This window comes from Carcharodon carcharias, chromosome 3 (genome assembly GCF_017639515.1).
Source record: "Carcharodon carcharias isolate sCarCar2 chromosome 3, sCarCar2.pri, whole genome shotgun sequence".
In the NCBI taxonomy this organism is placed as follows: Eukaryota; Metazoa; Chordata; class Chondrichthyes; order Lamniformes; family Lamnidae; genus Carcharodon; species Carcharodon carcharias.
In genome coordinates this window covers 30,888,848-30,914,159 of record NC_054469.1, presented here as the reverse complement: position 1 = coordinate 30,914,159, position 25,312 = coordinate 30,888,848, and the positions used below count along the sequence as shown (strand labels likewise).

The 25,312-nt window shown below is 43.7% G+C and overlaps 1 protein-coding gene across 2 annotated transcripts in view; it reads left to right on the top strand.

The window, feature by feature from the left end:
- The first annotated feature begins 497 nt into the window (after nt 1–497).
- paxip1 (PAX interacting (with transcription-activation domain) protein 1) overlaps nt 498–25,312 on the top strand; it is a 115,502-nt gene continuing 90,687 nt past the window's right edge. Inside the window, exons 1-4 of one of the 2 annotated variants that reach the window (XM_041184866.1) lie at nt 498–647; nt 12,175–12,309; nt 16,354–16,397; nt 20,460–20,523. In XM_041184866.1, coding sequence (XP_041040800.1) covers nt 555–647; nt 12,175–12,309; nt 16,354–16,397; nt 20,460–20,523 — 336 coding nt within the window. In that variant the 5' untranslated portion in view covers nt 498–554. Of the gene's footprint in view, nt 648–12,174; nt 12,310–16,353; nt 16,398–16,427; nt 16,571–20,459; nt 20,524–25,312 lie in introns of those variants that run through there. The other variant, XM_041184868.1, reaches the window with a different exon arrangement.

The window sequence follows — 25,312 nt, the reverse complement described above, 5'->3', positions numbered from 1 at the left end:
AAGCTACCTGCAGACAAGCAGCAGCTCAATTTCCCGCGTAATTTGTAACAATCCCAGCCTGGAACCCGCGCGCGCTCCGCTTTTCACTGAAGCCCCGCCCATCGGACGGCGGACTCGACCATCGTTTGCCGGGGGGTGGGGGAAGGAACCAGAGAGACAAGGAAAGCAGAAATGACAAAGAATGGGAAAATACAGAAAGAAAGGCGATTTTAGGAATAGTTGTAAATAAAATAAGTTGATGAGTGTCAAGGGGTCGGAAGACGGGTGTATTGGAGAGTTGTTTTAATGTGTTTTGGGAACTCCATCACCCCCCCCTCTCTCACTGGGGTTGGTGATGGTGTTTGTGGTGGGAGGGGGGTTCCCCCCGAGGGAAGAGGCAGGCGGTGCGCATGCGCGGGCCGCTCACTGGCTCGAGTGGGAGTCACACACAGAGAGAGTGAGGGAGGGAGGGAGGAGAGGAGAGGGGAGAGCAGCCCCGGGGGAGGACAGGACAGCAGCAGCCGGCCTCAGCCTCGGCCCCAGCCCCCGCCCCCGCCCCCTCCTCGGTCAGCGCCATGTCGGAGGCGGCTCGCGGTGAGGAGCCGGCGGCTGCCCAGGACCTGTTCAAGGAGGTGAAATTCTTCGCGGTGGGAGACATTGAGCAGCAGGTGAGGGTGTGGAGGGGATTGAGGGGAGGGGGAGGCCCGGACCAGGGCAGGGCCTGGGGGGCTCCTCCTCCTCCTCCTCCTCACTGTGTGAGTGGGGCCAGGGGCAGGCAGAGGGGCTTAAATACATGGCGCCAGCAGCCTGGGCCTGCAAAGCTGCTGCTGCTCCTCCTCCATTATTTCACTGTCCTCTTGGGCTGCTGCAACTTTTAAAGTCAGAATTTAACCCCGGATACAATTTATTTTATGATTTAATATATTTTGCTACTCTCTGTGTGTAAATGTCCCCCCCCCCCCCCCTTGTGTTAGACAGTGAGCTGTGTGTGTTTATGGAGGTTGGCCTGGTTTTGCATTTCCTGCCATGTAGTGGGCCCATCCTTGGGAGTCCCTGGCTCTGGGGGAAATCAGCCTTCTGTTGTGCTTGTGTAAGGAGAGGGGCACAACCCACACTGGAGAGTTCAGGGTAAATCAGTTCAACGTTGATCTGAATGTAAATACAAACAGACTGAACTGCCTGTCCTAAGCATTGGTGGAATGTGGAGTTTTGCTTTCCAAAGTGAGCTCTGACTTTCCTTCCTTGCAATTTTTATGTTTAAAATGAGTGGGAAAAGTACTTTGACTGAGGTTATCAAATGTCGTTGTTTGTGTTTATCCTTTTATCAGTTGTGAAATGGTTGAATAAAACATGCTTAAACTTGGTTATGATTTGGCTTGCCTGTTGATGGTGAATTTTTTCTCCTCATGTTATATGAAAGATATGAGGGAATGAGAAATACTGTATGCAAGTGTGACAAGGGGTCTAGCCAGTGATGGACTTGGGGTGAGGATGGAGTTGAGATTAGTGTGAAATTTAAAACAGCATATTTTGGAACTAGCACTAATCGGCTGTCTACTGGATTGTATTATGGCAAGTTCTTGTATGTTAGTGAATGCTTTATCCGTTATAATTTTCTTTGGCATTGCCTTGTGTGTATAGCAACCTAACACCTGAGTTTCTGTAATTGCCTAGCTTGGTGTGTTTTGACCACAAGTATTTTTTAACAAAACTATCTCATCTGTTGAGCGATTAACCTGCTTTACCCTCAGCACAATCCCCGGTCCTTTGTACTAATATGTTTTACTGTTGCAAAAGATTTCAACTTGTTCTCTACAAGAGATTCTGCAAATAACTAATACCAGGAATGGGCAGGTTGTCTTATGAAGAAAGATTGGACAGGCTTGTATCCGTTGGAGTTTAGAAGAGTAAGAAGTGACTTGGTTGGAACATATAAGACCCCGAGGGGTCTTGACAGGGCAGATATGGAAAAGATGTTTCCTCTTGTGGGAGAGTCTAGAACTAAGGGTTACTATTTAAAAATAAGGGGTCACCCATTTAACATAGATGAGAAGAATTTTTTTTTCCTCTTGAGGGTTGTGAGTCTTGGAATGTGGTGGAAGCCGAGTCCTTGAATGTCTTCAAGGCAGAGATAGTTTCTTGATGAACAAGGAGATAGAGATTATCGGGAGTAGGCAAGAGGTCACAGTCAGATCAACCATGATCTTATTGAATGGTGGAGCAGGCTTGAAAGGCCTAGTGGTCATCTACCCTTAATTCGTATGTTCGTATCAAACTACTAACACTATAAAAGATCACAAACACTATGCAATTGCTGTGGATTTATATAATTGTGAAACCCTGAAACCTTTCTATTTGAAGGTTGACAGATTATTTCTGATGTTTTTGTGCTTTCCTGCTAAAACACACAAGCTAAGGATTAGATCATAAAATATGGGAGTAGGCTATTCGACCCATCGAGCCTGCTCCACCATTTGATAAGATGGCTGATCTGATTGTGGCCTTACCTCCACCTTCTGACCTGTCCCTTATGATCCTTCACTTCCTCACCGATCAAAAATCTTTCAAACTCAGCCTTGAATATATTCAATGACAGCCTCCGCTGCTCTCTGGTTTAGTGAATTTCAAAGACTGATGACCCTCTGAGAGAACAAATTGCCTGTCATCTCTGTCTTAATTGGGAGACCCCTTATTCTGAGATTGTGCTCCCTGGTTCTTAATTCCTTCACAAGGGAAACCTCCCCTCAGTATCTACCTTGTCAAACCCCCTCAGAATTTCATGTTTTAATAAGATCACCTCTCATTCATCTAAACTCCAATGAATGTATGCTCAACCTTTCCTCATAGGACAGTAATTCCCTTCATCGCAGTAATCAGCCTACTGGACCTTCTCTGAACTGCTTCCAATACAAGTATACCCTTCCTTAAGGAGACCAAAAACTGTACATAGCACTACAGGTGCAGTCACCAGTGCCCTGTACAGTTGTAGCAAGACTTCCCCCTTTTTGGAAATCCAAATATACACTATCTGCTGGTTCCCCTTTATCCACCCTGCTTGCTACATCCGCAAAGAACACTATAAATAATAAATATAAATTTAAAGAATAAATTTGTCAAACACAATTTTTCTTTCACGATGCCATGTTGACTCTATCTGATTTATGATTTTCTAAATGTCTTACTTCCAGTTCCTTAATAGATTCTAGCATTTTCCTAATGGTGCATGTTAGAGTAACCGGCCTAACTTCCTGCTTTCTGTCTCCCTACTTTACTTGAATAGAAGAGTTATATTTGTGGTTTTCCAATCTGCCGGGACCTTTCCAGAATCTAGAGAGTTTTGTGAGATTACAACCAACGTGTTCATCATCTCCGCAGTCGCCTCTTTTATGGCTATTGGATGCATGCCTTCAGGCTCAGGGCCTGTCCACCTTCAGTCCCATTAGTTTCCTCAACTCTTTTTCTCTAATGATCGTGTTTGTTTTAAGTTCCTCCTACCCTTTTTTTTTTCTCTACTATTCTTGGGATGCGTTATGTCTCTTCTGTGAAGACAGGTACAAAATACTTGTTCAAAGTTTCTGCTATGTCCTACTTTCCCATTATTAATTCCCTAGCCTCACCCTCTAAGGGACCAGCATTCACTTTAGCTGCTCCCCCTTCCTTTTTTCTGTATTTATGGAAGTTTTTACTGTCTTTTTATGTTTCTCACTAGTTTTCTCTTATAGTCCAATTTCTCCCTCTTTTTAGTCATCTGAGTTTCTAGAATTTTCCCAATCTTCTGGGCTACCACTGATCTGTGTGATGCCGTACATCTTTTCCTTCAATTTGATGCCATCCTTAACTTCCTTAGTTAACTTTTGGTGCATCCTTCTCACAGTCTTTCTCAATGGAATATATTTGTTGAGAGTTATGAAATATTTCCTTGAGCGTGTGGGTGTATGTAAAGCCAGTACAAAACACTTCATATACCTGTGCTTTGGGGTAAAATGTGTGCCAGTTTGAAGAGTTTGGCAAATGTGGATTTTTTTCTCTTAAGCACTGCCCACAATAGATTGAAATGATGTATTTTCAGATGAGTTGGAGCTAGTAGGTCTTTGGCAGTGTTTAGAAAGATACTTCACCGGAACCCTGCTACCCAGTTGCTGTAAGCCTGCTGTGTTCCGGTTAGAATTTTACCGCCGTCCTGGTTGAAATGGTAAATATTTAACCCGTAGTAAGCCCAGGAATGTAACCATAATAAAACATCCACATTTTCCTCCTGCACAAAACCTGGAGTTGGTTTATTAGACACAGTGGGTGCTGTTAGTGTGAAGTCAAGTCTTTGTGCAGTTTTGACAGCTTACTGTTAAATTGCTTTAATTGGTGTCATTAAACAATCATTTTAAATGTTATATCTCTTCAGTTGTATACAGGCAAAGTACTTCTCGCTCTTCTTGTTGCCTTGTTGTATTTATCTTTCCAAAGCTGTACTTTCTGAAAAAGTAAAAGGGTGACTTGAATGAAATTTTCATGATAGCAGGAGGAACCAACAGCTTCTATCAACCAAATCTGTTTCACCTGGAGAGGAATCTAGGACCAGAAAATAAGGGTCTGATCTTTTAGGAGTGAAATTAGGAAACGTTTCTTTATGCAAAGGATGGTAGAAGTTTGGAACTCTTCCACAACCTTGTTGCTAGGTCAATTGTTAATTTTAATTCTGGGATTGATAGTTTTCTTTTATTAACTGTTGGCATTAAGGGATATGGCGCAAAGGTGGCTGGCTGTATGGAGCCAGATCACAGATCAGCCATGATCTCATTGAATGGTGAAACATGCTCGAGAGGCTAAATGACCCCCTCCTCTTCCTTTGAAGCGCCACCTGGTAGGGAGGGCAGTTGCAGGAACTTTGCTGATGATTTCTAACATTTCAATTAACGTCTGCGGCTTCTGATTTTTCCTTTCTGTTGCTCAAGAAATGAAGTCAGCGAGACTGCTTATTGGGTGGCTTTGCCGATTAATGGAATTGTACCTCACGCAACGTACAACAACAACAACTTGTGCTCATCTTGTGACTAACATCGGAAAACCTCCCAAAGTGCTTCAGGAGCACGGCCAAATTAATGGGAGGGAAGCTCTTAAAACAATCGCTATCTCTAGAGAGAAGTATCTCGAAAGACTAATGGGACTCAAAGCTGACAAGCCCCTTGGACCTGATGGCCTGCATCCTAGGGTCTTAAAAGCGATGGCAGCAGAGATAGTGGATGCGTTGGTTGTAATCTTCCAAAAATCCCTAGATTCTGGATAGGCTCCAGTGCACTGAAAAACTGCAAATGTAGCGCCTCTATTAAAAAAAAAGCAGGGGAACAGAAAGCAGGAAACAAGGCCAGTTAGCCTAACACCTGTAATTGACACAATGCTAGAATCCTTAATAAAAGAGGTATAAGAGGAATCGTAATAAATCAAGCAGAGTCAACATAGTTTTGCGATAGGGGAATAATGTTTGACAAATTTATTAGAATTCTTTGAGGATATGACAAGCAGGGTGAATAAAGGGGAACCAGTAGATGCTGTGAATTTGGATTTCCAAAAGGTGCCACATAAAAGGTTACTGCACAAGATAAGAGCTCATGGTATTGTGGATGACATATTAGCATGGGTAGGGGTTTGGCTAACCCCCAGGAAACAGTGTTGGGATAAATGGGCCAAGTTCTGATTGGCAAACTGTAACTAGTAGAGTGCCACAGGGATCAGTGCTGGGCCTCAGTGATCTACAATTAGTTTTGTTGGCATCTGACTGACGTGCTTATTTCATCACTGAAGGTACTCTAACCGCAACTGTTTTTAAGTTTGATAATGATTGCTCCATTTCCTATAGATGATTTCCAATGGGTTTTTACTGCTTGGACCTGGGTGGCTGGGGTTCACTCGCCTTCTAGACAGCATTAGATTGCGGGTTTTCAAGTTGGAAAACTTTAACACGAGGGCCACATGAAGGTTGCAGTCTCCCTCTCTGCTTCTGTGCACACCTTCACTTGCCCTGGTTTATGCAACAGCAGAGTACTGCTGCTCAAGTTGGATCACGAACCATCACACAACCATGGTGCATATCCACCTCCAGGAAGTCATGACTTCCGAGTCTGGCATCTTGACACATCTCGAGTGGCTTCCTGTGCTAGCACATGTTGAACCTCTTGATGTCCACAGGGGCTTTTCCTCCTCAAAGAACACCATCGGCTGACAGCTAAGTACTTCAATTGAAACAGGACCTCAACGTTTGTCTGAAATCTTGTAGTCTCTACTGGAATACACTGATGGCCACCACCTCGTTGGCTGTAAACATCACCAACCACAACCTGGTAAACTGAAATCCCACAGAAACTCTGGGCAACTCTCAACCACTCTAGACGGACCGGGGAAGATGTGGTCACTTGTTGCACAAGCAGAACACGAGGAACAGCTCAAATTGTGACCGAAGCCACCCAAGTCAGACCACCGTCCATATACAGTCAACTCCCCTCTATCATGAATTTGTTTATCCACGCAAAAGTGTTTGTGCAACTGATCGCCGTTCTCAGCCCCAAATCTTCGCCCATCTGCGATTTATCATTTAAAACTTCTCACCTAAACTTATGTTGGTCCCTAAATAAATAAAAGTCTAAATTTAGAGGCCATAAAAATGATGCCTCCGTGTTGCCTTTCCCACGTAGAAAGCGTGCGCTGCGTACGTGCTGTGTCCAGCAGCCCGTGGTTTGCTGTGATTTTGCAGCCCAGGTACAGTGCAGCACTTTGCTGAGAATGAGTGAGTCGGAGCAGATCAGAGAACGATGACTCTTGAACAAAAAGTCACAACCTTGGATAGACTGAAAAATGGTGCAAGTGGTGCCCTGTTGGCCGGGGAATACAATCGGGTACTTTAGTCAACCTGAAGAAAGAAATAAAGGCCAGTGTTAGTGTTTCTGGAAGTCGTACCGCCAGGTTAACTTTTGTGAGCAGGAGAGATCCACACATAAGAGGAAATGGAGAAATTACTCAAAGTGTGGATGGAGCATCAGCATCAAAGGAGGACCAGGTTAATGGTCCAATCATTCGAAACAATGAATTGTGTCAGCACATACAGAGTAGTGAAGAGGGCAGTGCTGGTGTCACTGGTGACGATGAAGGTGGTGCAGAAGGTGCCTCTCCAAACTTCCAGAGGATTCTCAGCCAGCACAGATTGCTTTAAAACGCGTTTCGGGCTGATAATGTGAAGTTGGTGGGGGGAGGCTGCTTCTGCTGACCAAGCAGCTGCGGGAGAGTTTTCCAAGGTGCTGCAGGAATACACAAGAGCGAGGCTACCAGGCAGAGCAGGTCTTCAATGTAGACGAAACTAACTGTTCTGGAAGAAGATGCCAAGTAGGACCTACCTTTTGAAAGAAGGAAAGACAGCTCCTGGTTTTAAAACCAGGCTGACACTTCTGCTATGTGCCGGCGTGGCTGGCTTTAAATGTAAACCGATGCTGGTTTATAGGTCAGAATACCCTCGAGCTTACAAAGGGACAAAAAAATGTCATGCGCCAGCCTTTTGGAAGGCTGACAGCATTGCCTGAGTTACAGCATCTGGTTTGCCAGTTGCTTTCTGCCAGAGATCAGGACTTATCTGAGAGAAAAGAACCTGTCTTTCAAGATCCTATTAATCCTCAATAATGTACCTGGGCATCCACACGCTCTCATAGACAGCCATTCAGATGTTGACGTTTTGTTTTTACCCCCAAATACGACCTCACTTATCCAACCAATGGACCTGGGGAACATTGCCTCATTCAAGACTTACTGCACCCAACAAAGTTTCAGCCACATCCTTCACATTCTGGAAGCAGACCCTTCAACCACAGTGATTGCTGGAAGGAATTCAACTTCCTGTGAGCAGTAGGCATAATTAAGGACTCACGGGAAGAAGTCAGAGATTCAACCATAAATGCCTGCTGGAAAAACGTTTGGCCTGAGGCTATGACTGATTGCACAGGGTTCCCCCCAGTGTGGATGCTGAAGTGACCAGGATTGTTGACTTGGCAAAATGAGTTGGGAGGGAGGGATTTGAAGACCTGACCACGCATGAAGTGGGCAAGTTCCTTCAATCCCATCAAGAGGAACTCTGTACCATTAGTGTACGGAAGAATTGGTTGAGCTGATGAGATTAATTGAAACTAAAACAGGAGCAGAAAGAAAAGCCTAAGAACTTTCAATTCACAACCCAGATGATGGTGGAGCTCATAAGATCAGCTAAAGATTTGAAAAAACAGGTGACAGACAGTAATACAAGCCTTTGTTACAACCATACTTACAAGAACTATACTTTTAAAGTTTGGAAGAACATTGCATTATTTGGATGCTTGGCCTGTAGCTGACCTGTTCTGTAAAAAAAAAAAATCATAATTTCATCTTGGACTGGAGCAAGCATGCCTTTTCCAAGAAATCACATCGCATCAACTAAATGATCAGCATGACATTTGTGGAGGAGAGCTGTTTGTCTATTTGAACTGCAATCACTTTTGGCGGGGAGGGGGGAACTCTTTTAAAGGCAAGGGCCCTAGTGATTTATTGGAAATCACCTGATGGAGCTTTATGTTTTGAACTTGTTGTTTTAAACTCAGTTGGAAATGAACTGAGAAGGGGAGAAGCTGCCCAGCTCTTACTCCTTGCCTTGCATGAAATAGTGTGGTATCAGTATCTACCTAACAATCCTCATCTCAGGGGAACTTGTCTGTTTTTGGAAACACGAGAGGCTGAGATGAGAAGGGTTGATCAACCTCTATTCTTCCTCCATGCAGAAACTCCATTGGTGAGAACCTCCAAACATCTACTGGGACTAGTGACCCGTTCGTTTTCTCTCTCTCTCTCTTTCTCTCTCTCTCTCTCTCTCTCGAGCGCATCGGATCAACAGCGTCAAAACCCTGTTATCTTTTTTCTAAAATTTTTCCTTCAACTGTCCACCTCTGCATAGATCCTATTTGTCTACCCTTTGTGTGTGCGTGTGTGCGTGTGTGCGTGTGTGCGTGTGTGCGTGTGTGCGTGCGTGCGTGCGTGTGTGCGTGCGTGCGTGCGCGCGCGCGCTGGGGAACTTTAAAAGGGATAGATACACTTCCAAATTGCAAATTGTCTGTTAACCAGTTTTTGCAACATGTTTTAAAAAGTTTCATTTTTATAGTAAATCAGTCACTGAGTTTATTGAAAGAAGCCTACTTAAAGTCTCTTTTATTCTGGATCTAGCAGTAGCGAAGGTAAATAATTGGCCATTTTGGTAAGCGAATTAAGCAGGTACGCTAATGGGACGACCTGTGGAGTAGTGGGGCCTCTCATTCTGGCTGTAACACCTTTTGTAGAGCAATTGACACTGCTATTGCTCCTTACCAAGAGCTTTACAAAATTGAAAAACTATAGGTGAAGCAGTATAACATCATTCTTTTCAACCACATCAATGTCTGCATCGGCCACGTCACCCACTACCTCCACTCTCCAGTTAAGTACATTACCTGAACCATCCAGCATGTGCTGCGATTTGTATTATGCTGTAATTGGCAAGTTTTACATCGGTTTTTTTCTTGCGTTGTCAAACAATTTCTGCAGTAAAATTGTCTTGAATTCACTGAAAAAGTTTTTATTGCCCCTTCTCCTTTAAAAGTGTCAGATTTTGGGATGGCTAGAACCCATCTAATTTACTCCCATTATAAAGTACATTCACCATTCAACCTTTTGAGATTTTGTAAAAAAAAAAAACCCCCCCCCCCAAGTGAACAACGGAATTGATCGTACTGAACTTCTGCCCTGAGAAATCCATTCCTGGTGGCATGACAACCATTCACACTGCCAGCTTGAAGCTGTTCAATGGATTATTAACCTTGACATCAAATTAAATTGCTTCCCCAACCATTGGGTAAATTAAAAAGACGAAAAACCGATCTCAATATCGGTCAAAGCAAGGCTGTTTCATTTTTGTAACAACTTGGGTATAGAGCCTAAAGATAGGGAAAAACCTTAACTCCTCCTCCTGCATGTCAAGTGCATATGAATTTTATCTGCTCTTTTTTTAAAGCAGAATGCTGTTGCAGAAGCTTAACATTCATGTACTGGCAGAGATCTGCAAAGCGTTTGTTTCAAAATTAGTCTCTTTATTGCAACAGCACTTCTTCAAATCCCCCATTCCATGCTGTTCCGTCCTTCCCGTGCCATGCCCATCCCTAACGCTGTCGTCCTCTAGAATCCCGGCATGGTTACAGCACAGAGGCTGTCATCTTCCAGTCTGTACCAGGCCTATTTGAACATGGTTGGAGCTATTCTAGTTCTACAGGAATAAAAGCAAAGCTCTGTGGATGCTGGAAATCTGAAGAAAATAAAAAACACCAAGCGCTTGGAAAAACTCAGCTGGTCTGGTAGCATCCGTGGAGAGAGTAACAGTCAATGCTTTGAGTCCAATATGACTCTTCTGTGAAACTCGTAATTCAGGTGGGTTCCTGGCTGAAGGCAGAAGTGCAGATTTCCTTTAAGGTGATGGCGTTGCAGTGAGGTGAGGTTGATATTCACAGACTTGTTCTGCTTGGCAGGCGGTGGCCGATGGCTTCCAGATAAACAGACTTTGAGGAGATAAAAACAAAAAACTGCGGATGCCGGAAATCCGAAACAAAAACAGAATTACCTGGAAAAACTCAGCAGGTCTGGCAGCATCGGCGGAGAAGAAAAGAGTTGACGTTTCAAGTCCTCATGACCCTTCAACAGAACTAGGCGAATCCCCTTTTCTTCTCCACCGATGCTGCCAGACCTGCTGAGTTTTTCCAGGTAATTCAGACTTCGAGGAGAGCTTGTTGCAAGCTGCCTGGTCAGCCTGAAGTCCTGCTGTCGGATGTTGGTGGGAGATGGTTCCAAAGAAGTGTCATATTGGATTCGAAATGTTGTTGTTCTCTCTTCCCCACACCCCCCCCTCGCTGAATTTTTCCATCACTTTTTTTAGTTTTAATTCCAGTTAACAGGAGTCTGACTTGGGATTTGATGCTTGTATGAGCATGCAATTTCCATTCAGCTGAGGGAGTGCTGACCATACATCTCCAGTATTCAGATAAATGTTGGAGATTCTAGTTTTCATTTGCATGACTGCAGCACTGTGGTTTGTTGTGAACGGGCTCAGTAACGCTGTGTGTGTTTTTTTTAAAAAAAACTTACTGTGTGCCGACTGATTTAATAATGGCACTCCATAAATTTTAAACTACAGGCTCTCTGACGTTCTATTCTCCCATTCAGCAAGCTAATGATTGCAAATGTGCACTTAGTGGAGCTGAGATGACTTTTGTTTTACTGTCTAATGGTGATGGGTATATTCCAGAGGTAGCGTTTGGAATGAACATGTTCTCTAATGGCCAGCTGTTTATCATGTCAAGCCCCTTGAAGATCCATCAAACGGCAGAGCCACTGACTCTCTTCGGTTTGTTGCAGCTTATCTGTGGTGGGATGCTGCAATATTTGCAATTGCACAAACTTGATGAAATGCCTCACCAGTTGCTTCATGTTTGTTTTCCTCCTGGCTGATGCACGGATCTAACCAAAGCAGCCGCTCAGAATTTTGCCGCTGAGGTAACGTTGACTTCAACGTGGTTCTGCCTGGAGGTGCAAATCGTCCAGCGACCTGTGCTGAGGAGCTGATACCCTGTGGATTGCGAATCACCCACAAGTTGCTGAGTGATTTACTCGATTCCACCATTTGCCTCTCAAAAACGGCAGCTCGCTCTCCACCTCCCTATTTTTAAGAATTTGCTGGATCTCTACATTAAACAAAGTTAGGACTGGACTTTAATGGGAAAGTTACTCTCTTATCAAGGTGATAATTGTTAACGCAATGACGATCAATCACTCAGGCATAGAAAGGAAGCTATTTAGACTGACTCTAATTCCGAGTGATAGTATATTCTTAAAGACTTAAAACTTACATTTGTTTTCTGTTTTTGATTATCTTTTTCTGTTGCCTCTTAATCTTTTTTCCCTCATTTTTCTTTCTATACCTAATTTGACTCTAGCTCACCCTATTTCCTTCTCCGTTGTTCCTTTATTTCTTTCTCAACCCTTAAATCTCATCGCTTGACGAATTGTACCATTGTATTGTGGGCACGCATAGCTCTCATCTTGAGTGGAGTTCAGTCGTGAGTTCACTCTGTATCGAGTGTCTGTGTGTTTACAGCTCACTCTTTGTTTAATTAGGTGATTCAGCTGCTGAAGGCTGGAAAGGCGAAAGAAGTCTCCTACAATGCATTGGCAACGCACATCATTGCAGAAGATGGTGACAACCCGGAAGTTGGAGAAGCTCGGGAAGTGTTTGATTTGCCAATAGTCAAGGTGAGCGTTATATTGTCTCTCTCTTGCAGAGCAAAAATGTTTTTTCAATCGGGGGAACTAGTTGCTAAAATGGCTTAGAGCCGTGCTTGCCAAACAATTATTTTTCCCCATTTTAATGCCTTAGACTTGGTGCTATGAGAGCTGGTGGTGGTGGGGGAGGCAACGCGAAGATAAAACAAAAGCAGCCAAATAGTAACCTTCACTGTTTAATCATTAAAGTGCACACTACGTTTAAATGTCTGAAAATCATGTGTTTTTAAATTTTAACAATTTTGTACAAATGTTATCTTGCTCACTGGGCCCAGGTGACAATCTGGTGGTGTGATTTTTGTTTTAGTGCACCAACCATCTCCAGCGTGGCTTCCAGGCTCGATCAGCATCGAGATTTGATACAGACCAGCATGCTGAAGTGAACTGTGAGCAAGGGGGAAAAAAATTGGGTGCATGTATCATGGGACCCTGGGTCTGGTCCTATCATGTTCCTGACAGAGTCTCTACTCCGCAGCCACCATTACAGCTTTTAAGCTTGCAACCCTCAGTTGGGGAATCACTGGCTTAGAGGACCAATATAAATGAACATTGCAGTGATTGCACAGAAGGAAGCCATTCGGCCCAGCTACCCCGTGCCAGCTCTCTGCAAGAGCAATTTGACCAGTCTCACTTGCCCATCCTTTCTCTGTAACCCCGCAAATAGTTTCCCTTCAGGTGCTTGTCCAGTTTACCTTTGAACACAGCGATTGAATCTGCCTTCAGCACGCGCTCGGGCAGTGCATTCTCACAGTCCTGTGTTATTTTCCTTTGAGAGTTGCGTGTTTGGATCGCTTCCCTTCTCCATGTCAAAATAAAATAGACCATTATTTCTGCATTTATTTGTAAAGTATTGCAAATGAAGGAGTACTTGATATGGCTCGATGTTAGTCATGTGCGCACTTATTATTTTCATTGTGCCTCTGAAATATCTGTTTTTTAAACATAAAGCTGTTGGATAAAGTACAGGTCTGCAGGTTTTGTCAGGCTTATAAAACTATAGAACAGCACAAAAGGAGGGCATTTCAAAGAACCATTCCAGTCAGCCCCATTCCTGCAATCCCGCACTCTTTCCCCATATTCATGCAATTTATTTTCCTTACAGTATATTTGATATACGGTGTGGGTGGGTGTATTTAAAATTGGGTTGATTTTTTTTTTCCAAATATAAATGTGACTACAAACAAGATGCCAGAATACACCACAGGCTATTGTATTTTTTTTAAAGGAGAATTACAAGAGTAATGACAGTAAAATATACCTTTCTTAGTACTTATTCTTCCTTCTTCAAATATTCTGTCGACGGTAAATTATTTTCAATGTCTCAGACAAATTATGAAAACATCCCAAGAGGAAGCTTTTAAGGATGATACTTAGAAGTATTTTTAAACTTGCTATGTCTTATTCAAATTATTGGCTGTGAGGCTCTGAAGTTTTCAAATGCGCTGTTCAAGAAGTAATTGGACACACTCATTCTTTCCCTAGAAAGACCAAGATGGGCTTCCTCATCCATACTTCACTTTGCATATGCCAACTCTTCCTCGACAACATGGCGATGGCATCAATTGCAGGCAGATTATTGCCCCATACCCTACTTGTGTGGATTGCCCTGCGCAGTTTTGCTATCTGATGCGATGGATTTACGAGGGCAGCACCGAAAGCAATTTCTCCGTGCTTTCGGTTTGTTTGCTGTGAAGTGGTAATGCTGCACCTTGACTGCATCCAGCAGATGGCAAACCATCAGCTTCTCACTTCAGCGATTCCTCTGTGCTCATCCAGGTGAGGGATGTCGGTGCTGAGAGTGGGACAGCTTCCAGTGTGCCACTCTCGGCCTCGCGCCACCTTTTTGGTCAGGTGTTTGGATGCAGAGTTTATCTCCCTATACTTTGCCAAACAATCTGCCTCAGTCCCCCAACTTCAAACGCGCTGCGCCCGCCTTCTCTCTCCCCGCCCTCCCCGTTTTACTTTGCCACTTCCCCCACAATCCTGTGGGGTCTCGGTGAGTTTGGCTTAACGGCAATTGTTACCATGTTTTCTATTGAGCTAAAACATCCTCATTTCAACTCCTGTCAGAAATTATAAGCCCAATGTTTAACCACCAACTGTTTTCTCCTCTGACCGATTTTTAAGGGTAATGACGCTGAGTTTTTTTTTCCAGATTTATAATCTGATTAAGTTCTGTATCCCATTTTAAAAATAATTTATATATTTTATACTTTAAGCACAGTATAGTTGTGCAAAATAAGATTTCTCTCCATCTCTGGGAAGCCCTGAATCATTCAATAATTTAGAAGATTGCGAGTAGTTTACCAAAGTCTCTCTGAAGTCTTTTTTTAGAGGTTATACAGAGGAGAACTATAGAAGTGAAGCCTTGGATCAGAAGTCTTTTGAAGTAGTTTTCTACCATTCCCTCGTCAACCCAGTACTTAATGCTTCATCAGCTTAATGCAACGTTTTAATTAAAATGCTAAATTCAATTTTTGACTTAAATTTTTTTCTCTCATGAATTAAGTAAAATCACTTGCTTTAATACTTATGAACATATATCAAGTTCTCCAGCAGTAACCTAAAGAGGAAGCATATAATATTTAATGTACTATTGTAATTGAAATCTTTACCTACTGTTTCAACCTGCAGTGGCTTTAATGTTTTTTAAAACTATTGAATTGTGCCATGGTGTTCGCTGGCAGGGATTAGGGCATCTCACTTTCAAAGGATACTTTATAATGTGGTGGGGAGCGGGGAGGTGGTGGTTTCTTGTCGACTGGATGGATGAACTAAGATTGACAATCTGGTTTTCTGATGGACTGGGCTTGTTCCCACTGGAGCCCAGAACTAGTGGGGGTACTGTTTTAAAATTAGGGTTTGCCCTTTTAGGATAGATTTTTTTTTTTGAGCTCTCTACCTCCGAAGGCGGTGGAGTCTCAGAACGTTTTTAAGGCAGAGGTAGATCGATCCTTGTTAGGCAAGGGAATCGAAGGTTATTGGAGGTAGATGGGAATGTGGAATTCGAAACACAAACGGATCAGCCATGATCTTATTGAATGGCGGAGCAGGCTCAAGGGTCTCAATGGCCTACTCCCCTGCCTTTCCCAGAGAATTGAGCATATAACCTAGGGTGAGCTGCAGTACCGAGGAGTTCTGTACTGTCAGGCCTTGCACGTGGTGGGCAAGACCAAGGCCCACCTGCAGCACTATTGGAAGAAAATCAGATGAGCTCTCTTGATTAGTAAAGGGCAGGGAAATTGGATTGGTGTCGACTGCTTCAGTTGAGGAGCTGGCACCAGGGCAGTGGCCTGCCGGAATATCATTTCCATGATTCTGCAATTAGTGTCATTGAATTATTCTAACCAAATCGGTCTCTTCCAGAGCAAGTTTAAGGGTCACATGTAATCCTGAGCAAAGCCACTATCTATTGCAAAGGCTGCTTTTCATGTGGTAAATGTATATTTGTTTATCCGCTCATGGGATATGAGCATTGCGAGCAAGGGCAGCGTTCATTGCCCCAACCCTAATTGACCTTGATAAGCTGGCCACTGCTGCTCGTGTGGTGACTTTTAATTTATGTGGTGGTTCGGCACAACGGAGTATTTAATTCCTTACAGAGAGCAGCTAAGTTTCAAGCATATTGCTGTCAGCCTGGAGTAACATGGAGGCCAGACCAGTAGAGGACAGCAGCTTTCCCTCTCTAAAGGGCACTAAAGAACGAGTGGATTTTTAGGACAGTCTGGTAGTTTCTTCTAGGTTTAGTCAATGAACTGAAGTCATTGTGGGATTTGAAACCTGTTTCTGGATTACTGGTCTGGGCTTCTGGATTACCAGCCTAGTAATATAACCCATGGTGTTGCCAGCCCATTTAAAAGGAAATGTATGGTTGAAGTGAGCTACAGAAGTAAAGTTTGAAGATTAATTGAACCCAAGCTAGCATGGTTATTAACTTGTGAGAAGTGGAAAATCATGCAATTTTCAGAATGCTGAACCGGTATTTATTTGTTTACTCTTTATTTTCTTTTGCAGCCATCCTGGGTATTTTTATCAGTCCGATGTGGCCAACTCCTTCCGTATCCTTTCCGTGTTCAAAGGAATATTTCGTCCTTGCGGGAGATGCATTGCGTTTTGGTACATGTGAGAGAAAGCCTAAAGTAAAAGCAAAATACTGTGGATGCTGGAGATGAAGCTGTTCCAGTACAGCTATAATACTGGCATCTACCTGGCTATGTGGAAAATTGCCCAGGTATGTCCTGTGAACGCAATGCAGGACAACTCCAACCCGGCCAATTACCGGCTCATCAGTCTACTCTCGATCATCAGTAAAGTAATGGAAGGGGTCATCAACAGTGCTATTAAGCAGCACTTGCTTAGCAATAACCTGCTCACTGAAGGCCAGTTTGGGTTCCACCAGGGCCACTCAGCTCCTGACCTCATTACAGCCTTGGTTCAAACATGGACAAAAGAGCTGAACTCCCGAGGTGAAGTGCGAGTGACTGCCTTTGACATCAAGGCTGCATTTGACGGAGTGTGGCATCAAGGAGCCCTAGCACAACAGAGTCAATGGGAATTGTGGAAAACACTCCACTTGTTGGAGTCATATCTAGCACAAAGGAAAATGGTTGTGGTTGTTGGACAGTCATCTCAGCTCCAGGATATCACTGTAGGAGTTCCTCAGGGTAGTGTCCTCAGGCCAACCATCTTCAGCTGCTTCATCAATGACCTTCCTTCCATCATGAGGTCAGAAGTGGGGATGTTCCCTGATGATTGCACAGTGTTCAGCACCATTCGTGACTCCTCAGATACTGAAGCAGTCCATGTCCAAATGCAGCAAGACCTGGACAATATCCAGGCTTGGGCTGACAAGTGGCAAGTAATATTTGCGCCACACCAAGTGCCAGGCAATGACCATCTCCAACAAGAGAGAACCTAACCATTACCCCTTGAAGTTCAATGGCATTACCACCACTGAATCCCCCACCATCAACCTCCTGGGGGTTACCACTGACCAGGAACTGAACTAGACTAGCCGTATAAATACTGTGTCTATAAGAGCAGGTCAGAGGCTAGGAATCCTGCGACAAGTAACTTGCCTCCTGACTCCCCAAAGCCTGTCCACCATCTACAAGGCACAAGTCAGGAGTGTGATGGAATACTCCCAACTTGCCTGAATGAATGCAGCTCCCACAACACAAGAAGCTTGAGAGCATCCAGGACAAAGCAGCCCGCTTGATTGGCACCACATGCAAAAACATTCACTCCCTCCACCACCGGCGCACAGTAGCAGCAGTGTGTACCATCTTCAAAATGCACTGCAGGAATTTCCCAAGGCTCCTTAGACAGCATCCTCCAAACCCACGACCACTACCATCTAGAAGGACAAGGGCAGCAGATAGATGGGAACACCACCACCTGGAAGTTCCCCTCCAAGTCACTCACCATCCTGACTTGGAAATATATGGCCCTTCCTTCGCTGTAGCTGGGTCCAAATCTTGGAACTCCCTTCCCAACAGCACTGTGGGTGTACCTACACCACATGGACTGCAGCGGTTCAAGAAGGGAGTTCACAACTGCCTCAAGGGCAGCTTGGGATGAACAATAAGTTCTGGCCTAGCCAGTGAAGTCCACATCCCATGAATGAATTATAAAAAAACAGCACTGGAAAAACTCAGCCTGCCTGGCAGCATATGTGGAGAGAGAAGCAGAGTTAACGTTTTGAGTTCCTGCTGAGTATTTAAACAGCATTTTGTTTCTGTATAAGCTGAAGTAAAATTTGGGGATGAGGTATTGTACAGCTGGTGGATCTGGAGGTTTTTTCTTTCTGGGTGGCTTCCCTTCCCCAATTCCATTCACATGGTCATTGTTACCCTGACTCCAGACCCACTATTGTTGTTTTTAACTTCTTTTCTCTTTACCCCTCCCAGACCCGCTCTTCTATTGTCTTGCCTCCTTTGACTTCTCCACTCTCACCTGCCCTCCCAATTCCTTACCCCAACTCTTCAGTACTCCTCAGTCTTGTTGCTCTCTAGTTGCTGTCCCAGGCTTGACTCCCTCATGGATAGGTCTATAGCTTCCTTCTGTGCCTCTCTTGGCATCCTCCAGGCTTACTGATGCACTTGGCGCTGGCTCATTATGAGTAGTAATCCCAACTGCCCCCATCCCACTCTCTTATTGATTTTCCTGCCCAGCACACCCACTGGAAGCTAACCTTGCCAATCTCTTTCCTGTGTAACTGACCTTTAAACCCTACACAAACACACATGCAGAGTTGCCTTGATAGACTTTGCCCATACCATCCCACTATGCATCTCCTCATAGAATGTGCATTCACTTGAGAACAAGGCCCTTGCTATCCATGAACGCCATGGCTGGAACAGAAGCCTGGCTGAAGGGTGATGACACCCTTTCCCCTGAAGGAAGCTTCCCTGTCTGGCTGCATCTTCCACACTCTCCCCCCCCACCCCCACCTTTCAAGAAGGTCATGGTGACAGTGTGGCGCTTATCACCAGATCACACCTTAACGTGACCCTGTAGTCCTCTGGCACTTTAGAGTCATAGTCATAGAGGTCTACAGCACAGAAAAAGGCCCTTCGGCCCAATGAGTCTGCGCCGGTCAAACAAATACCTAACTATTCTAATCCCATTTTCCAGCACTAGGCCCATTGCCTTGTATACCATGGCATTGCAAGTGCACATCCAAATACTACTTAAATGTTATGAGGGTTTCTGCCTCTACCACCCTTTCGGGCAGTGAATTCCAGATTCCCACCACCCTCTGGGTGAAAAAATTCTTCCTCGCATCCCCTCTAAACCTCCTGCCTCTTACCTTAAATCTATGCCCCCCTGGTTATTTATCCACCAACAGGAAAAGTTCCTTCCTGTCTGCCCTATGTAAGTTCCTCAAAATTTTATACACCTCAATCATGTCCCAACTAAATCTCTGCTCCAGGGAAAATAACCCCAATCTCTCCTCTTAATTAAAACTCTCCAGCCCTCCTTTGAGCATTGCACCCTGTTCCACCCTCTCTCTTGAAATCGTCATTCCCAAAGCAAATAGCTCTCCTCAAGTGCCATGCTGGTCATGTGATTCTTTTGAAAAGGAATGCTTGTTCACTGTCCACGGTGAATTTATGATCTTATTTTAAAAAAATCCAAGTCAGTTCCCAAGTGTCCAAATATTGCAATGTCCTTCCAAATTTTAAAAGATAAAATTGTTCTTTAAGGTATTGGTTCCCAACATCTGTCATCCTGCCCATTCCCCTTGTCTCCACTCTCTTTCAGTCCAAGGGATACTGACTTGAAAGAATATGGTGGTCAACCAGTTTAGCCATCCTCCGTCAGATCTGGCTGGGCCATGTAAAGCTGAATCAGGTTCTGCTGTTATCAGTTAAAGCTGTTCACTATCCTAGGATAACTATGGAATGCAAAGCTAAACCCCAGTTGCTTTTCCCAACTACAAACAGTGTCCAAAAACCACACTTCCTCTAGCCCTACAACTCTCTGGATATCTGCTTTCCTCTAATTCTGGCCTCTTGTGCATTCTCAGTTATGCTTGCTCCACCATTGATGCCTGTGCTTTCAATTGCCTAGGCCCCAAGTTCTGGAATTCCCTCCCTACACCTCTCCACCTCTCTACTCACTTTTTCTCCTGTAAGACGTTCCTTAAATTCTGCATCTTTGACCAAGCTTTTGGTCATTTGTCCTAATATCCTCTCAAGTAGCATGTCATATTGTTTTATAATGCCCCTGTAGAGTACCTATGGGTGTTTATTGCATTAAAGGCACTATATTTATATAATTTATTATAATGTCAGGAAAATTTTCTCGCAGCACAATTAGTCGAGCGTATTCTTAAGTGCCTACAAGTGCTCTGCCTTAGAAATCGGCAATGGCTTGATTCTGTTTGCTAGCTACACACCAATGCATGCATACACAGGTGGATCAAAATTCTGCACCACCGCAAACTTCCCCGCACCCTTCAATGCTGTGTTAAACCGTCTTATGTTTGTACACGCTGGTGCACATCTGTCTCTTGTCACGCAGTGAATTAGCCCACCAGTGTCATGTAGCACTGGCACTTTTAATTTTTAACCCAAGTATAACTCTGTAGTTAATTTTCTTAACTTAAAGCACAGAGTGGCTGGCTTCTCTCCAGAGGGAGGACAAGTATTTTCGGGAGTTGCAGCTTGCCTGTCACGGGTATGTCTTCACAGTTTTCTCTGACCTTCTCTCCCACCCCCAACCCCCCCCATTCCTTAAGGCTAAGAGAACTATTTTAGCTGTAGCTGCTTGTTAAACGATTCACATATCTTGCCTCCCTGTTGCCTGTTGGAAAGACCTGAATTGTTTTTGAGCTGATGTGTGAAAGGCTAATTATGTTAAAACTGTTGGCATAGGAAATGGCTAATTGTTAATACTTAATTCTGGTTTAATTTGTTTGTAAGCAATCCACCTTAAAGTGAATAGCAAAAGTTGATTCTTCATGTTGGGCTCTTCATTTTTCTGAATTTGTTATCTTGATAATTTTGTTACTGAATTTAGTGTTTTACATCATGTGGTAAACTAAGGTCTTTCTCCCCCATTTCCCTGTTGAGCCTTCTGGTCTGTATTTCTGTTGTCCTTGTACATACTTTGTGTCTTGAGGTACTCTGGACTGATATTGTGAATCTGCAAAGCTCACTTGACCCCTGCCCCATCATCACCCAAAGAGATGCTAGCACTTACTGTTCATGTTGAAACTCAGAAACCTGGTTTTGCTTACTATTTTTTGACAGAAACAGTTTGCATTTATGTACTGCCTTTCACACCCCCAAGACATCTGAAAGGACTTTATTGTCAATGGATTGCTTTTGAAGTTGGTTATGACATAGGTGAATGCAGCATCTAATTTGTGCACTGTAAGATATATCACCGTTCCTTCACTGTCACTGGGTCAAAATCCTGGAACTCCCTTCCTAACAGCACTGTGGCTGTACCTACAGCACATGGATTGCAGCGGTTCAAGAAGGCAGCTAACCACCACCTTCTCAAGGGCAACTAGGGATGGGCAATAATTGCTGGCCCAGCCAGCGAAGCCCACATCCTGTGAATGAATGGAAAAGAAAAATCCCACAAGGGCAGTGAGATGAATGATCAGCTAATCTGCTTTGGTGGTGTTAGATTAAAGAGTTAAATGTTGGTATGGGGAGCTTTCTGCTTCTCTGTTTCAACTGATCTAAACTGTTTGAACTAAGCATTTGCATCCACCTAAACAGACAGGTGGGGCTTCAGTTTAATGTGTCACAATGTAGTTATACCTCATTACTACTTTGAAGTGTCAGTTTAGATTATACTTAATTCTTGGGGCGAGCTTTTAACTAATACAGTGACAGCAGTGTTACCTCTGAGCCAAGCATATACTTGAGGTTGATAAGCCTGGCTGCGAACACAAGAACAAATGGGGAAGATGCCTGAGCAATAAAAACGATAGCAACTGCCAGCTTATGCCACTGTACGCACAATGTCGCTCTTCCATTCCAGTCTTCTGTGCGGTTAACCATCTCAATTTTGGTTCTGTATGTGGTTTTTTCCCTTGTTGTCCAAATGTACTTGAATCCAGCCGTATTACGCACAAGATCAGCTAGTCACAGATTTCTTAAAGGAGCACACACACTGTCACTGCACATGTGTCAATGTGCCCAGGTTGAGCTCTTGACTCAACATCGTTCTCGCACGCCATATTTCAAAAGTCAGGAACCTCTCATTTCCATTTCTCTTCCTCAGATGGAAGTGCCAACTGTCCACAAACACGCATTCCACAGTGCATAACATTGAGATAGTCATAAGGGGGGGAATTGAGCAGTAGTGAATTGAATACTAGCTTTACACCCAGCCTCATTTTCTTCTCTATTGAAGTCAACCCCATAATTCTTTCTAATAGTTTGAATATGAGTTCCAAAGTGAGCCTATCTTTTTAAACTTTTTAAAGAAAAAGTCAACTTGAAAGGATCAAGAACGAGAGGGCACAGATTTAAAGTGATTTGCAAAAGAAGCAAATGTGATGCGAGAAAAAACTTTTTTACACAATGAGTGGTTTGGGCCTGGACTGCACTGCCTGGAAGTGTGGTGGAGGCAGGTTCAATCAAGGCATTCAAGAGGGCATTAGATGATTATTTGAATAAAAACACTGTGCAGGGGTATGGGGAAAAGGCAGGGCAATGACACTAAGTCATTTAATGCTCATTTGAAGAGCCGGTGCAGATATGATGGACCAAATGGCCTCCACCTGTGCCTTTAAAATTCTGTGCTGTCTCCAAGTCCTCTCTTGCCAGTGGAAAGACACAGGGAAGATATTCAATGTTCTTTTATCCCTTTTTAAAAAGCATGTTTTCTTTTTATTTCATGATGTGCGGATCACTGGCTAGACAGCATTTATTGCCCTTAGGAGATGGGGTTGAACCGCTGCAGCCCATGTGGTGTAGGTACCCACAGTGCTGTTAGGGAGGGAGTTCCAGGATTTTGACCCAGTGACAGTGAAGGAATGGCAATATACTTCCAAGTCAGGATGGTGTGTGGCTTGGAGGGGAACTTGCTAGTGGTGGGGTTCCCATGTACCTGCTGCTCTCGTCCTACTAGATAGTAGAGGTTGTGAGTTTGGAAGGTGCTGCCTAAGGAGCCTTGGTGAGTTGCTGCACAACATCTTGTAGATGGTACACAGTGCTGCCACTGTGGTGGAGGGAGTGAATGTTGAAGGTGGTGGATAGGGTACCAATCAAGCAGGTTCCTTTGTCCTGGAATAATTCAGAATTAGATACACAGAATTTTGCAACACAGGAGGAGGCCATTTGGCCCCTTGTACTTATGTTGGCTCTTTGAAAGAGCTATCCAATGAGCCCCTTGCCCCAGTTCTTCACCACCCCCCAATAATCCTGCCGATTAGTCATCTGGAAGTATACGCCCAATCATCTCTTGATGGTTTCTATGAAATCCGCATCCAACACCTTTCAGGTAATGCATTCCAAGTCTTAGCAAACTTTGTATGAAGAAATAATCTGCCAATTATTTTAACTTGTGACCCCTGGTTGCTGGTGCATTTGATGGACGGGACATGCCTATTGCTCTATCAAAATTACTCATGATTTTGAATGCACCTATTAGATTTTCCCTTAATCTTTTCTGCTGTAATTTATGAAACCACGGCAGGTAGTCGGAGTTAAATTATGGATTAGTCAAAACCGAATTGAATGACAAGCAGGCTCACGAGGCTGAATGGCCTATTTCTGCTTTGTATAATCCTAAAGTTTTGTTCTTATTTTTTTAAAGAAAAAGTGAAATTTCTTGTATGAAGAAACAGCATCGGTACAGAATATTTTTAATTTTGATTTTTTAAAAGTTCATTTATTACACGCAATCAAAAAATATATTACACAGAACTAGGAGTGTAGAAATTAGAGGATAAGCAGATGAATGCATGGAAATGCATGAATGGCTGGAAAGATGTGCAGGAGGGGAGGGCTTTAGATTCTTGGGACATTGGGACTAACTCAGGGGGAGATGGGATCTGGACAGGCCCGGCAGGTTGCACCTAAATAAAGCTGGGACTGAGTTCCAGGTGGGGTGTTTTGGTCATGCTATTGGGAGTATTTAAACTAACTTGGCAGGGGCATGGAGACCAGAAGATAACATCAGGGAAGAATACCAAGGTGCACAATATACTGAAAGATAGCACTGGAATAAGGAATAATAACTTAATAGGTGGGGCTAAAGAAAGTGAGAAAGTCATAAAGCCTAACTCAGTGTTACTGTGCATATATCTGAATGCACTGAGTGTGGTAAATAAGATTGGGGAGTTACAGGCGCAGATTGCCATGTGGAAATAGTGGCTATAACAGAGACCTGGATCAAAGAAGGGCAGGACTGGGTGTGAAATATTCCTGGATGCAAGGTGTTCAGGAAAGATGGGGGAGGACTGGCGGTATTGATAAAGGAGAGCATTGTAGTGCAGTGCTGGAGAGCGAGGATAACCCAGAGGGGTCAATGGTTGAATAGATTTGCCTAGAGCTAAGGAACAAAAAAGGTGTGATTACATTGCTTGTTGTTGTCTATAGACCACCAACTGGTGGGAAGGATGTGCAGGAATAAATCTGCAGAGAAATCTTAGAGTAATTATGATGGGTGACTTCAATTATCTGAATATAGACTGGGATAGTAGTAGTTTAAAGGGCAGAGAGGGAAAGAATTCCTAGAGCATGTTCAGGAAAATTTTCTACAGTTTGTTTCCAGACCAACAAGAAAAGAGGCACTGGTTCTTAGAAATGAGGTGGGCCAAGTGAATCAAGTGTCAATACGGAGGAACATTTAGGGGACAGCGATCATTGTATCACAAAGTTTAGGCTGGATTTGAAAAGGACAAGGAACAATCTAAAGAAAAAAATAATTCATTGGGGCGAAGCTGACTTCAATGGGGTAAGAACAGATTTAGGTTGACTAAACTGGAGTCAAAGGTTGGCAGGAAAAACAGTAGAACAGTGGGCTATCTTGAAAGAAGAGAGAGTTCAGGCACGGTCGAGGTACATTACCTTGAAAGGGAAAGGAAGAGCCAACAAATCCAGAACCTCCTGAATAATAAGACAGGTAAAAATTAAGATAAGCATATTCTTGCTTCCTTTTGACAGATGTCGGGTATGACATAGAATTGAGAACCAGGCTGAATATCGAAGGCTCAGTGGAGAGGTGAAAAAGCAAAGATGGTGTATGAAAAGAGACTGGCAGCCAACATAAAGGGGGATTCCCAAAGCCTTCTATAGGCATACACACATTAAAAGGAGGAGTGGGGCCAATTAGGAACCAAAACGGAGATTTCCACATGGAGGCAGAGGGCATAGCTGAGGTATTAATTGATACTTTGCATCTGTCTTCACCAAGGAGGAAGATGCTACTCAGGTCCTGGTGAAAGAGGAGGTAGTTCAGACACAAGAAGGGGTTGAAATTGATGAGGTATTGGATAAGC